We start from the raw sequence: 14,623 nt of genomic DNA, 5'->3' as shown, positions 1-14,623 counted from the left end.
AATTTTATAAAACTCTAATATACAAGAAGAGACAGAAGTGTAGCTGCTCTGGTTGAACCATTTGTGGCCAGAGGCCTAGAGCCTCAGTTCCTGGAAGTCTCTGAGGCAGTGCCACAGAATTTCCAGGTTTCTAAGGAATATAGTTTAAAAATCACTTATCCATATCCTTAATTTTATAGATGAGAAAACAGATCTGGAAATTGGGGATGATTTGTCTAAGGTCATGCAATGACAATGTGAAGCCTTTTGACCGTTTGTTAAGCTTCCTTGTGTGCTGTGCTTAGTTGCTCGGTCGTGTCTGACTCTTTGCAACCTCATGGTCTTTGTGACTGTGGTCTGCCAGGCTCCTCTGTCCATGGGGATTCTCCAGGCAAGAATACTAGAATGGATTGCCATGCCCTCCTCCAGAGGATCTTCCAAACCCAGAGATCAAACCCAGGTCTCCCACATTGCAGGCAGATTCTTTACCATCTGAGCCACCAGGGAAGCTCTAAGTTTCCTTGGGTGGAGTACATAAATTTAAACAGAGAAAAACATCCCATTATGTTTAAACAAAGGATTAAATATGGAAGTATTGGCTAACTCAACTAAAGAAGTTTATACTAAGTAGGGGAGAATATACTGTAAGACTAGCCTTATCAGGAGAATGTCTAGTATTATACAATGCAGACTGTGCTTCAGGAAAACTAGCAGCTTTCTAAGGGATAAACAATAAACACCTACTTTATATAAAGCAACTTCTAACATAAATTTCATTAATCTGAATTTAAGCTGAGCTAAAGTTGACTTCTTCACTATTTAATTCAGTGACCATCTAAAATAATCTATCAGGGGTCATTAATCCAAATAAATAGTACAAGTAAGAATGAGGATATTGAAAGGAATGAATAGTCTATTTAAGAGACAAACTGCCTTAAAAAGCTTTAGCACACAAATTGTTAATACTTAAGTAATTTAAAACCATAAGATTTTTAGAAGAGGATAGAACTTTAGACATTTTCCAGTTCATCTTCTTTTATTTAATACGTGAAGAAAATAAAGCTTAGAGAAGTCAAATAAATTGTTATTGTCTAAAGTAAATCAGAAGTTAGTGAAATAGCTGAAACTAGAACTCAATTCTCTGACTCTTTCCACTGAATTAGGCCTTTTTCCCCTAAATTAGTCTAATCTATTTGTTAAATCAGGTCCTGACCTCTACCTGAAAACATTGCTAGTAGATGTTTTTTATTACTGTATTTACATGAAAACAATAAAGGCATATTTTTTAAATATTCTGTAATTTAAGTTTGTCCTTAATTTAAACAAGATGCCTTTCTTCTTCCCTATCTTCAAATTAGTTTTAATGAGTGGGATCTGACTGTGCATTGCAATTACACGGCGTATGAAGCACCCTGTAAGTCCAATACAAGATCTTCTTATAAAGAACTGATATTTAGTCACTTAAACAAATTGAGTGACTATTATGTATCTGATACTGTCCTAGGTTTCAGAGATACAAAGATAAATATAAATGGCCCTAGCCTTCAAGGAGCTCTTATGTTCTATTATCTATCAAGGTTTAGTCTCTGAGTTTCCTATTTTATTCTTTAACTTTTCATTGTTGAAAATTTCGAAGAAGTTTATATGTGTTAAGAGATGAATGAACCCCCAGGTATCCATGGCTTAGCTTCAATAATTACTAACTCATCATCAATCTTATTTCAATGATACCTCCACCTAGCCATATTATTTTGAAGCAAATTCCAGACATCACATCATTTCATCCATAAATATTTTAGGGTGTGTCTATAAGATAAAAGGATTCTTTAAAAATCATAACTATATTACCATTATATGCTTTAAAGTTAATAATTAAAAAAAATTTTTTTAATTATTTATTTGGCTGTGCTGGGTCTTAGTTGTAGCATGCAGGACCTTTTAGTTATGGCATGTGGGATTTAGTATCCTGACCAGTGATCGAACCAGGACCCCTGCATTAGGAATGTGGAGTCGTAGCCACGCACCACCAAGGAAGTTCCAATAATTTCTTAAGATCATCAAATAGATCATTATTCAAGTTCCAATTATCTCAATATTTATTTTTTTTAGTTTGAGTGCCCTTCAAATGGATTCATAGAACCTGTAAAGAAGAGGCAAAACTTAACCATACAGATATGGGTAGAATTTGTATCATAAAAAAGTTATGTCATCAATCTAATATTATCTCAGTTATAGATGGTTCCCAATGAATTTAACTGAAAAAATATTATACCTCCAGGTACAAATAAGCAAAGCAAAAATGAAGTAGTGGTACACTATTATAGACCTTTTGTTAAAGCAGAGACAATAGAGATGAGTGATATTTCTCTGAAAGTCATCCCTAGTCAAGATCTTGAATAGTTTTCTTTTAAATTATTAGGAGTAAATGAATTTTGTGAATGAAAAATGGGTAACCTAATTCTTTCACAAATTGTTAAGTTCTTGATATCATATACCATAGAAACTGTGAGCAGAAAGATATCTGAATACTCCCAGCTGAGCTGACAGAAAATCAGAATCAACAAACCAATCAGGTTATTTATGTTTCTGTGGGAAAGTACGAGATACATCTATATGTAAGTCTCCTGTTAAGAAAGGGAAAAACAGACTTCCCTGATGGTCCAGTGGTTAAGAAGCCTCCCAAAGCAGGGGACACAGGTTTGATCCTTGGTCTAGTGAGATTCCACATGCCACAGTGCAACTAGAGCCATGTGCCACAACTACTGAAGCCCATAATACTGAGTCTGTACTCCACAACAAGAGAAGCCACCGCAATGAGAGCCCTTACACCACAATTAGAGAGTAGCCCCCGCTTACTGCAACTGGAGAAAGCCTGCATGTAGCAACGAGGACCCAGTGCAGCCATAAATAAATAAATGGGGAAAACAGATGCAATATCATAATGAAATCATAGCTAATGTTACTGAGGGCATGTTACTGGCAATATTTTAAGTGTTTTACACTTATTTATTCATCAAGTCATCACAGTAACCTCATAGAGTAGGTACTATTATTACACCCATTTTACAGATGGGGAAACAGAAGCCCAGGTTACATATCTAATAAGAGGCAGAGCCAAAATATAAATCCAGGAAGACTAGCCCCAGAGTCTATATTGCCTTTACCCATTATACTATACATTTCTCAATATTAGGTTTTTAGTGGAAGTTTTTCTATTTTTTTTTCTAATGGTGAATACATCATTTCTGTTGAATTATGACTTACTTGTTTTCAGATTCTGGCATTTGACAAACTCTTGGAAGAAAAAGATGAAGCAAACACCTGTATGATAAAGTAATAAAAAAAAGTGATGCTTAGAAAGAAATCAAGTTATTAATCTTGATTACCCCAGGGGGTGGAAGTAAGAAAAGAGAGGGGAAAAGAAGATTAATTATTTTATTTATACGTCTTTGTATGTCTTAATGGTTGCAATGAAAACATACCAACTTTGTAATTTTGGGAGAGTAATTTAATAAAACAATTTTAAAACAAAAGCATTGCTTATTAGACATTCTTAAATAGTTCAACAGTTTATATCATTGCCCCAAATCACCTGCTGGAACATTAGGCATAGTGTACAAGTCTTTCATATTTTTCTTTCTATAAAGGAACCTGGAACTGGCCGTTGGGTTCCATATAAACTAGGATAAGTACTTTTTGAAGGGATCTGGCAGCATGATGACAAATTGACAAAATAAGGTATTTTGTGATGTTTAAAACCTTAAAAATCTTTAAAAATAAAAAACACAATCAATCATCCTGGATGATTTTAGATATTTATCTGACTAAACATATGCAAGTATCTCAAGACTCCTTCTGATATTATTATATCTGTGATTCCATTTCCCTTCAGAAGAGTGGACTCAAGTATAGTTGACCAACAGGATAATCACTACAGAACCCTCTGGTTTCCAGTTTTTCCACTGGCATATTCTCAGTTACATCATTAGGGGTTCCCATTACCTCAGCCTCCTCTGCCTCATTATTGTATGTAAAAGTTCCCTTTTGATAAACCATTTTCCTTCATAGAACGAGATAAAGAAAAGATTAGATTTAACTGATATGTTTTTTTTTACTTTAAGCATTCTTACAAAATTTCCAATAGCATTTTTCACAGAAATAAGAGAAAAAAATCCTGAAATTCATACGGAACCACAAAAGACCCTGAACAACCAAAGCAAGCTTGAAAAAGAAGAAGAAAGCTAGAGCCATCACATTTGTTTTCAAACTATACTACAAAGCTATAGTAATCAAAACAGCATGGTACTGGCATAAGAATAGTCACATAGACCAATGGAATAGAGAGCCCACTACACAGAAAACATAGATAAAAATGGATTAAAGACTTAAATGTAAGACTCAAAACCGATTAAAAAACAAATAAATTAAAAAAAAAACTTAGAAGCATAAAACTCTTGGAAGAAAACACAGGGAAAAACTCCTTGATAATGACTTTTTGGATATGACACCCAAAGCACAAGTAACAAAAGCAAAAATGAGTTAAAATGAGTAAGTGGGGCTAAATAACAGTAAAAATCTTCTGCATAGCAAAGGAAACTATCAAAAAAATGAAAAGGCAACTAATGGAATGGGAGAAAATATCTGAAAATAATACATCTGATAAGAGGTTAATATCTAAAATATATAAGGAACTCCTACAGCTCAACTGCAAAAAACAATCTTATTTTAACATGGGCAGAAGCCCTGTATAGATATTTTTCCAAAGAAGACCTCCAAATGGCCAACAGGTATATGAAAAGATGCTCAACATTATAATCATCAGGGAAATGCAAATCAAAACCACAGTGAAATATCACCTCACACCTGTTAGAATGGCTATTATCAAAAAATAAGAGATAATAAATTTTGTATAGAAAAGGAAGCCTTCATGCATTGTTGATGGGAATGGAAGCTGGTACAGCCACTGTGGAAAAAGAGCATGGAGGTTCCTCAGAAATTAAAAATACAACTGCTATACAATTCAGCAACCCAACTTTGGGGTATGTATCTAAAAGAAAGGAAATCAGTGTCTTGAAGAAATATCTGCACCTCCATGTTCACTATAGCATTATTTGCTAAGAAATGTATTTGCATTATACAGCTAAGAAATGGAGACAACCTTAAGTGTCCATCAATGGAGGAATAAAGAAAATGTAGTATGTGTACTTGCACGCACACACAGGAATATTATTTAACTAAATAAAAGAAAATCCTGCCTTTTGTGACAACACGGACAGACCTTGAAGGCATTGTACTAGTGAAATAAGTCAGACAAAGAAAGACAAGTACTGGATTATCTCCCTTATATGTGGAATCTCTAAAAAGAAGAAAGAAAAAAAATAACAAAAAAAAGGAAGAAAATCCAAACACACAGAAACAGAGCAGAATGATGTTTGTTAGGGCCTGTGGGTGGGGAAAATGGAGAGATGTTGGTCAAAAGGTATAAACTTCCAGTTATAAGTTGAATACAACCCAGAGATCTAATGTACAGCATGGTGACTGTAGTTAACCACACTGTATTATATACCTGGAGGTTGCTAAGAGAGTAAATCTTAAATGTTCTCTCCACATACAGTGCAGTATTTTGTGAGGTGACGGATGTAATCTTATTGTGCTAACCATTTCATAATATGAATGTGTATTACGTCACCAAGTTACACACCTTAAACTTACAAAATACCACCATTTGTGAGTTATATCTCAATAAAGCTGGGGGGGGAAAAAAACCACTTGGTATTGCAGGCACTGTTTCAGCCTGAGGCCAGCAGTACTATTACAGCAAAATTTATAGACCAAGAGTAACATGTATAGAGGAAATGCTTTTACATCCACAGGATATGGATTACTTACTTTAAAGCTGTAAGAACTTGTTGCGGCTCTTTCGAATATTTAATTAAACTTTCCAAAGCTTTTACCGCTACAATTTGTTGGCCATTCTAAAAAGGAAAAATATAACATGTTAAATTACATTTCAAAATGATACTTACAAAATACTGTCTATATTCCTGCCCATTAAGGACAAGAAAAAAATCTAAACTTGTCTGTTTTGTATTCTCAAAAGAGTTGCTGCAAGATGGTAGAAGGATTACTCATTGAAAAAATTTTTACTAAACAGGTTCATATTGGCCCCAGAAAACCACTCCTCTCTATCCACAAACACTCATAGCCTTGCCAACACTGCCTTGATTCCACTAGGACTAATCTTACTGTGTTCTTTATTCCTGTTTATCAGCGGTAACTAAAAGAACCCCAGACTCTGAGATCACCCTCATTTCCAGCATCCTAATCCACATAAGGGTTTCCCACGTGGCTCAGTGGTAAAGAATCCACCTGCCAATGCAGGAGACACAGGATTGATCCCTGGGTCAGTAAGATCCCCTGGAGAAAAAAATGGCAACCCACTCCAGTATTCTTGCCTGGGAAGTCCCATGGTCAGAGGAACCTGGTGGGCTACAGTCCATGGGGTCGCACGAGTCAGATACAACTCTTTTTTGACTTAACAACAAACCTTTCTAATTCACTCCTTTTATCACTCCAGTAATCCTTCAACTGCATTAAGATCGCCAATACACTAACACTACTAACATTTCACCATTCCTAATCCCTTTGAATTCCTCCTCTGTATCAAGTTTAAATTCCATGGGGATTCATTATAACCATTTCCTTCTTTCTTGATTTTCCTGCCCCTCTTTTGCTTCATTGTGTTCATCTGGCAAAACTATGTTGTTGTTGTTGTTCAGTCACTAAGTCATGCCAGCAACCCCAAGCCTGGTTAAATTCAACTTTCTAGTCACTTTTGTGCCTGCATACATGCAGCTGAAACTAGCCGGATAAAAACCTGTACAACTATTTATTTTAAAATTTCATCAAATGGACCTTACTGCTACAAGGCAAGCATACCACATACCCTTGCCATTCACTTTTTTGATTTTCTGGATGATTAGTTGACATCTTGTCCTCTTTTCTCAAGTCCCCAACACCTCCTCTCCTATTCTTACTCTAGGGTGATGACCTTGTTTCCCACATCATTGAGAAAAGTGAAGTAGTCAGGAAAAGAAGTCCCATAGATTCCCACTACCACATCTACTCACACACCAGGAACCACACCCACATACTCTGCCTTCTCAACTGTTATCATAAATGAACTATCCATGTTTCTTCCTACTTGTTGTTGTTCAGTTGCTAAGTCGTGTCCAACTCTTTGCAACCCCATGGACTGCAGCAAGCCAGGCTTCCCTGTCCTTCACTATCTCCCCAAGTTTGCTCAAACTCATGTCCACTGAGTCAGTGATGCTGTCTAACCACTTCATGCTCTGCCTCCCCACTTCTCCTTTTGCCTTCAATCTTTCCTAGCATCAGGGTCTTTTCCAATCAGTTGGCCAAAGTATTGGAGCTTCATCATCAGTCCTTCCAATGAATATTCAGGGTTGATTTCCTTTAGGATGGACTGGTTTGATCTTCTTGCAGTCCAAGGGACTCTCAAGAGTCTTCTCCAACACAACAGTTCAAAAGCATCAATTCTTCAGCACTCACCCTTCTTTATGGTCCAACTTACATCCATACATGACTACTGGAAAAACCACAGATTGACTATATGGACCTTCATTGGAAAAGTGATGTCGCTGCTTTTTAATATACAACCTAGGTTTGTCATAGCTTTTCTTCCAAAGAGAAAGTGTCTTTTAATTTCATGGTTGCAGTTAGCATCCAGTTTCTTTGGAGCCCAAGAAAATTAAATCTGTCACTATTTCCACATTTTCCCCTTCTATTTGTCATGAAGTGATGGGACTGGATGCCATGATCTTATTTTTTTTGAATGCTGAGTTTTAAGCCAGCTTTTCTTCCTAGAGCCAATCCCTAAAATTATATACTTGTGTCCATTACTGTTTAATGACATTAGTCTAACAATTTTCATTTTTCTAACATTGCCAACTTTTGTTCTCTAACTGGGTCATTCCTATCAGTATATAACCATTCTCATTCATCCCATTTCAAGGAAATAAACAAACCTCTTTATCCTATTTCTCTCACCAGCTACCGCCCAGCTTCTTTTATTTTTCTTGCCAACTTCCTTTCTTCCCTTTGTAGTAAACTTTTTTTTTCATTGTTAAAGTGTATAATTCAATTATTTTAGTAAATATGAAGAACTGTGCAACCGTCACCACAACACAATTTTAGAAGATTTCTATTGCACCAAAAACTTCCCTCCTTCTCATTTATAATCTCCACTCCCACCCCCTCAGTCCCATGCAACCACTGATGTGCTTTCTCTATATTCTCTTATCTCCTCTGGGAAATTCATAAAAATGAGATCAACACTGTATAGTCTTCTGTATCTAGATTCTTTTACCTGGTATAATGTTTTTGACATTCATTCATGTCGCAGCATGGGTAAGTAGCTCTTTCCATCTTATTGGTAAATAATCTTCCACTGGAAGAAGATATGTAGTAAACTTTTCTACAGAATTATCTATACTTATTGCATCCAGTTTCTTTCCTTCAATTCTCTCTTGAGCCTACTGTAATCAGGCATTTGTCCTACCTCGACCAAAACTGCTCTTGTCAAGCTCACCAACGACCAACATATTATAAATTCCAATGGTCAATTCTCAGTCCTCATTGTATTTGACATATCAGCAACATTCAACGTAGTTAATCACTCTTTCCTCCTTGAAACAGAGCTGGCTTCTAAGACACCACACCATCCTTGTTTCCTCCTACCTCATGGATTGTTCTCTTTCATTAATTACCCTTTACTGGTTCCTCTCAGTTCAGTTCAGTTGCTCAGTCGTGTCCTTTCAGGGGATGTTTAACAAGAGGATTTCTACGTCCTGTTTCTCATGAATCCTCGAATTGTCAGGGAATGTTTAACAGGATTCCTATGTGCTGTTTCTCATAAAACCTCTGTTCCTTATCAAGTGGAATGGCACACTGTTCCCAGGACAGAGGTCCTGGAATGAGACGGGCTCGGGTCTCCTTCAGTAAACATTCTCCTTAGGCAAAACTAGTGAGTCTCCATCCTCTTTCTTGAGATATAGTTTGTCTCCTGACCTTGTGACTATTATTATTCCCTTGTTCCCTTGGTAACAGTTGCTGTACATTTGGTTTTCTGACCTTTATTATTGTCAAAAGAAATGTCTTGTAACACAGCATATATATACTCATAAAAAGATCATTAAAGCACCCTTCCTCCATCAGAGGCTTAGGTCCCCATGCCTTTCTCTCTGTCTCTCTTTCCTTTTCTCTCTTATCTTTCTCTCTTTCATTTTCTTATTGTCGACTCTGGACCACCAGACCCCGGTCCATTAAAGGACCCCAACAGTGTCCGACTCTTTGCGACCCCATGAACCGCAGCACACCAGGCCTCCCTGTCCATCACCAACTCCCAGAGTTTACTCAAACTCAAGTCCATTGAGTTGGTGATGCCATCCAACCATCTCATCCTCTGCCGTCCCCTTCTCCTCCCGCCTTCAATCTTTCTCAGCATCAGGGTCTTTTCAAATGAGTCAGTTCTTCATATCAGGTGGTCAAAGTATTGGAGTTTCAGATTCAACATCAGTCCTTCCAATGAATATTCAGGACTGATTTCCTTTAGGATGGACTGGTTGGATCTCCTTGCAGTCCAAGGGACTCTCAAGAGTCTTATCCAACACCACAGTTCCTCTGAACAGTTACTGGTTCCTCTGCTTTTCTCCAAACCATTAATGTTTGAGGGCTGCAGGCTCAGTCTCTGGTCATCTTCTCTATTTCATTTATACTCACTTCCTTGGTAATGGCATCCCAGTCTAATAGCTGTATATATCATCTATATATTAAAGACTCTTAGTAAACATTTCTCTTCAAACCAGACCTCTTTCAGAACTCAAGGGTTTTATCTACTTGGATCTCCATTTGGATGGTCTAACAGACATCTCAAATGCATCATGTCCAAATCGCACTCCTAACTGTCCTCTCAACTCTGCTCTATTTGCAGCTTCTCCTAGTTCAGTTGATGGCAACTCCGTTTGATGACCCAGTCTCTTTCTCTTATACCTTTCATCCAATCTGTCAGCAAATTCTCTTATCATCTACCTCCATTGTTATCTCCCTTATCTGAGTCACCATAATCTTTTCTCTGGATTACTTTAAAAACTTCCCAATAGGTATCCTTGCTTCCACCTTGGCTCTTCTTTTCTGGCTTATTCTTAATATAACATGTAAGAGTATTTCTGTTAAATACAAGTCAAATCATGTCACGACTCTGTTAAAAACACTCCAATGTCATTCAGAGTAAAAGTCAAAGTACTTTCACTAGCCTATAAGGACCTATATAATCCAGACTCTCTATTACCTTTCTGACTTGATCTCTCACTAATCCCACCCTTTATTCACTCTAGCCATACTGGTTTCCTTGATGCTCCTAGTACCTACCTTACAGGCTTTGAATTGGTGTTACCTCTGCCTAGAATACTGTTCCTCTTCATTTCCCCCAGATATCTACAGGGCTAACTCCCTCACCAATTTCAAGTCTTCGTACAATGTCATCTTCTTGATGAGATCTATCCTCATCGCCCTATTTGAAAAAAATAACTCACACCAATTTCAGCCCATTCCCATCCCTGATCCTTTTTAATACTGCTCTATTTTTTTCTATATTGCTATCAACTTCTAACATATTATGTAATTTCTTATTTATTATGCTTATTAATATTTTCTTTCCTCCTGCTTGAATGATAGCTCCAGTTATCACTGTTTTACTTATTTATACCAAAAGCCCAGAACAATGGTCGGCACATAGTAGGTACTCAATAAATATCTGCTGAATGAATGATAGTCTCATTAGCACTTGAAATGCGTTTTGCAAAGCAATTACACTAAGTGAAAACTGGATTCCACCCTTGTTCTTTTGTAGAAATATATTCAATTTCCTGGGTTTGGCTCATCCATACTTCCTTCCATCTTCTAATTCAAACTACTTCGGGTTTCTTCCTCCCTGATTCTTTCTCTTCTATTAAAATTATTTGCTTTTCAGAAATGTAGTTCCATAATTCTTCCACCGCCTTTCTTCTGCTTTCCATCAGATATAAACTTTATAAACCTTCCTTTAAAAATATATTTGCCTTTGGGTTCCCCATTACAGATTTTTCTCTCATTTTCTGCACAAATACATCCTGTATCCACATCTGCCAAATATTTTTCCTCTTCCAGGAGTTTTATTATCCTATTCATTAACATCAAAACACATATCACTCAAAACTGTATTCAGCTATTACTTTGGGCAAGATACTGGACTAGGTACTAGAAATACGGCCCTCAAGGATTTTATAAGTCAAGTTGGACAGACAATCCATGCATTAGCAATACAAGGCAGTATATAAGATATAGACCAAATAAGTAGTATACACATTAAAAATGACTGCAATTCAGAGTAGGAGGAGAGCACTGAGAACTAGAATTGATTTGGGAAGTCTGTCCAGTGGAAGGAAATCTTAAGTTGGACTTTGAAAAAGGTAACATTTAAATAAGAACATTTCTTAAAAGATAGAATGGTGTAAATAAGACACAGAAAAAGGAATGTGATTGGCCTGTTTGAGAAACACTGAATGTGCTTGGAGTTATAGAAGTCTTATGCCTCCACTATTCTAGACCCTGTGCCTAAGGTAATGGTGGCTTATATCACTATGATGATGATACAGAGGAGTAATATGAGGTAAAGTAGAAGAGACACCTGTGGTCAGATTGTATATTGTTAATAACATACTGTTAATAACGACAAAAAACTATTAGATCAAGCTTCTTTGATTACAAATCACATTTTCAGCCATCTTCTCGATTAATTTTCACAATAATCCTGGAAGTAGGTATTATCTTTATTTCAAAATGATGAAATTAAGGTTCAAAGCAGTTAAATACTTAAGTGACAGAGCCAGAACTCAAACCCAGTCCAAGAGCTCAACAGTTGCTACGATGCTTTTCCTAATCCTATATATTACTAAGGTCAGAATATTGCCAATAAAAAAAGGAGGTACAAGTTATTATTGCTTCCAAACTAAAGTTGTTTTTCAGTTATACTCCAGAAAGGTCCATTAAGGTTAAAACTTTTTTTTTCGCAAACCAATGAGATAGATACGTTTCCAAATAAATAACTATTTTTTTGCATAGTATATCATTTTAAATCTCAAGTTTCTATTAAAAGTTAATGTTTTGCTATGCGTATTTTTCTATTAAGAACAAATATCTAACTTCACTTTACTTTAAATCATAAAAAAATGAAGAGAAATAAAACAATTCTACAACCAAACTTGGTGTGAAAATAATGAGGCAAAATAGATGGTGAAGAAAAGCCTCTCCTGTGCCTAACTGATAATGATTCCATTATAATAGTCTCTGAAAATGGAAAATAGGTAAAAATCTCATAAATGGGTACATAAGAATTACCTCTAGAGCAAACTGGGCAGCCAAACTGAGAAGCATCACACCTGAACGTCTCCTTGAAGATACATTATTCTCACGTTGCTCTTCAGTCATTAACAAATAGTCTAAAGTGATAACTGACTGCAAAGCTGAAAAACAAGGAGGCAATTAAAGATGAGATACTCTTATCAAAGATAATAGCTATCTATGGTTATTATACCACAATGACTTTGGAATTCATTTTAAGAGCACTAATATCTTAAAAATATTAATTTTCAAAAGTCACCTAAATAGCTAAACTGTTAAGGAGGACTTGAAAGTCATAAAAATGCGCAATTGGGCAGTTCACCTCTTTGAATTTATTCCATATACCTGTAAAAGTGAATAAAAACATACAAATACATTCACACAGCAATTTTTTATAAGAATAAAATATCCTAAATTTCATTAATAATAAATGGGATAAATATAATTTTGTACATATAATACAGAATAGAGTAAAAAATTATATTATATTTCATTATATGCCTTAAAGATAGACCATGGTAAGTTAAATATATGTACTATAGACCTTAAGTAACAACTAAAATAACAAAGGAAAAAGTTATAGCTAATAAGACAAAGAATGAGATAAACATAATGATAAAACATTCAATTAACCCAGAAGAAAGCAGAAAAAAGAAAAATGGCAACAAAGACCAGATAAGACAAATAGAAGACAAAGAACAAGATGCTAAATTTAAATCTAGCCATATCAACAATCATGTTAAAATATAAATATGATCCCTTTAAAAGACAGAGACAGATTGAATGAAAGAAAGCGACTTGCAGCTATACGCAACTAACAAAAAACATACTTTAAAAATAAAGCCAAAATTGGTTAAAAGAAAATGATGGGATAATATACACTCTGGTAGAGGTTATCAAAAGAAAGCTGGAGTGGTTATATTAATACCACACAAACAGGTAAACATAAATTCAAAAATTCTCAACAAAGTATTAGCAAACCAAATGTGACAACACACTAAAAGGATCATACACCAGATCAAGTGGGATTTATCCCTGGGAGGCAAGGATTCTTCAGTATATGCAAATCAATCAATGTGATACATCATATTAACAAACTGAAGAATAAAAACCATATGATCATCTCAACAGATGAAGAAAAAGCTTTCATCAAAATTCAATACCAATTTATGATAAAAATTCTCCAGAAAGTGGGCATAGAGGGAACCTACCACAACATAATAAAGGCCATATACAACAAACCCACAGCAAACATTATTTTCAATAGTGAAAAACTGAAAGGATTTCCTCTAAGATCAGGAATAAGACAAAGATGTACAATCTTACCACTATTATTCAGCACAGTCATGGAAGTCCTAGCCACAGCAATCATAGAACAAGGAAATAAAAGAAGTACAAATTGGAACAGAAGTAAAACATTCACTGTTTGCAGATGACCTGATACTATATATAGAAAACCTTAAATATACCACCAGAAAACTATTAGATCAAATCAATGAATTTAGTAAAGTTGCATAATACAAAATTAACATACAGAAATCTCTTGCATTCCCATATACTAACAATGAAAGATCAGAAAGAGAAATTAAGGAAACAATCCCATTTACCATTGCAACAAAAAGAATAAAATACCTAAGAATAAACCTACCTAAGGAAGCAAAAGACCTGTACACAGAAAACTGTAAGATATTGCTGAAAGAAATCAAAGCTGATATAGATAAAAGAGATATATCATGTTCTTTCATCAGAAGAATCAATATTGTGAAAATGACTAGACTACCCAAAGCAATCTACAGATTCAATGCAATTGCTATCAAATTACCAATGACATTTTTCACAGGACTAGAAAAGAAAATTTTACAATTTGTATGGAAACAGAAAAGACCCTGAATAGCCAATGCAATCTTGAGAATGAAAAGTGAAGCTGGAGAGATCAGATTCCCTGATGTCAGATTATGTTACAAAGCTACAGTCATCAAGACAGTATGGTACTGGCACAAAACATAAATGTACACCAATGGAACAGGATAGAAAGTCCAGAGATAAATCCATGCACTTATGGTCACCTAATCTGTGATAAAGGAGGCAAGAATATACAGTGAAGAAAAGACAGCCTCTTCAATAAGTGGTGCTGGGAAAACTGGACAGCTACGTGTAAAAGAATGAAATAGAACACTTCCTAATA

At 35.6% G+C, this 14,623-nt stretch overlaps 1 protein-coding gene across 20 annotated transcripts in view; it reads right to left on the bottom strand.

Annotated features, from left to right (window-relative positions):
• Positions 1-14,623, bottom strand: part of TEX11 (testis expressed 11) — a 196,489-nt gene that overhangs the window by 62,270 nt on the left and 119,596 nt on the right. For all 20 annotated transcript variants that reach the window (XR_014075955.1, XR_014075957.1, XR_014075951.1 and 17 more), the window contains 3 exons: positions 12,436-12,560; positions 5,869-5,954; positions 3,244-3,300 (listed from right to left, as the gene is read on the bottom strand). Coding sequence is in view for 10 of the 20 variants with exons in the window: in XM_081566316.1 (XP_081422442.1) it covers positions 3,244-3,300; positions 5,869-5,954; positions 12,436-12,560 (268 nt within the window). In the remaining 10 variants the exon portion in view is untranslated. The remainder of the gene's footprint in view (positions 1-3,243; positions 3,301-5,868; positions 5,955-12,435; positions 12,561-14,623) is intronic.

Source organism: Giraffa tippelskirchi, chromosome X (genome assembly GCF_054371585.1).
Source record: "Giraffa tippelskirchi isolate mGirTip1 chromosome X, T2T-mGirTip1v1.2.pri, whole genome shotgun sequence".
NCBI lineage: Eukaryota > Metazoa > Chordata > Mammalia > Artiodactyla > Giraffidae > Giraffa > Giraffa tippelskirchi.
This window is presented reverse-complemented; position numbering and strand designations above follow the sequence as displayed.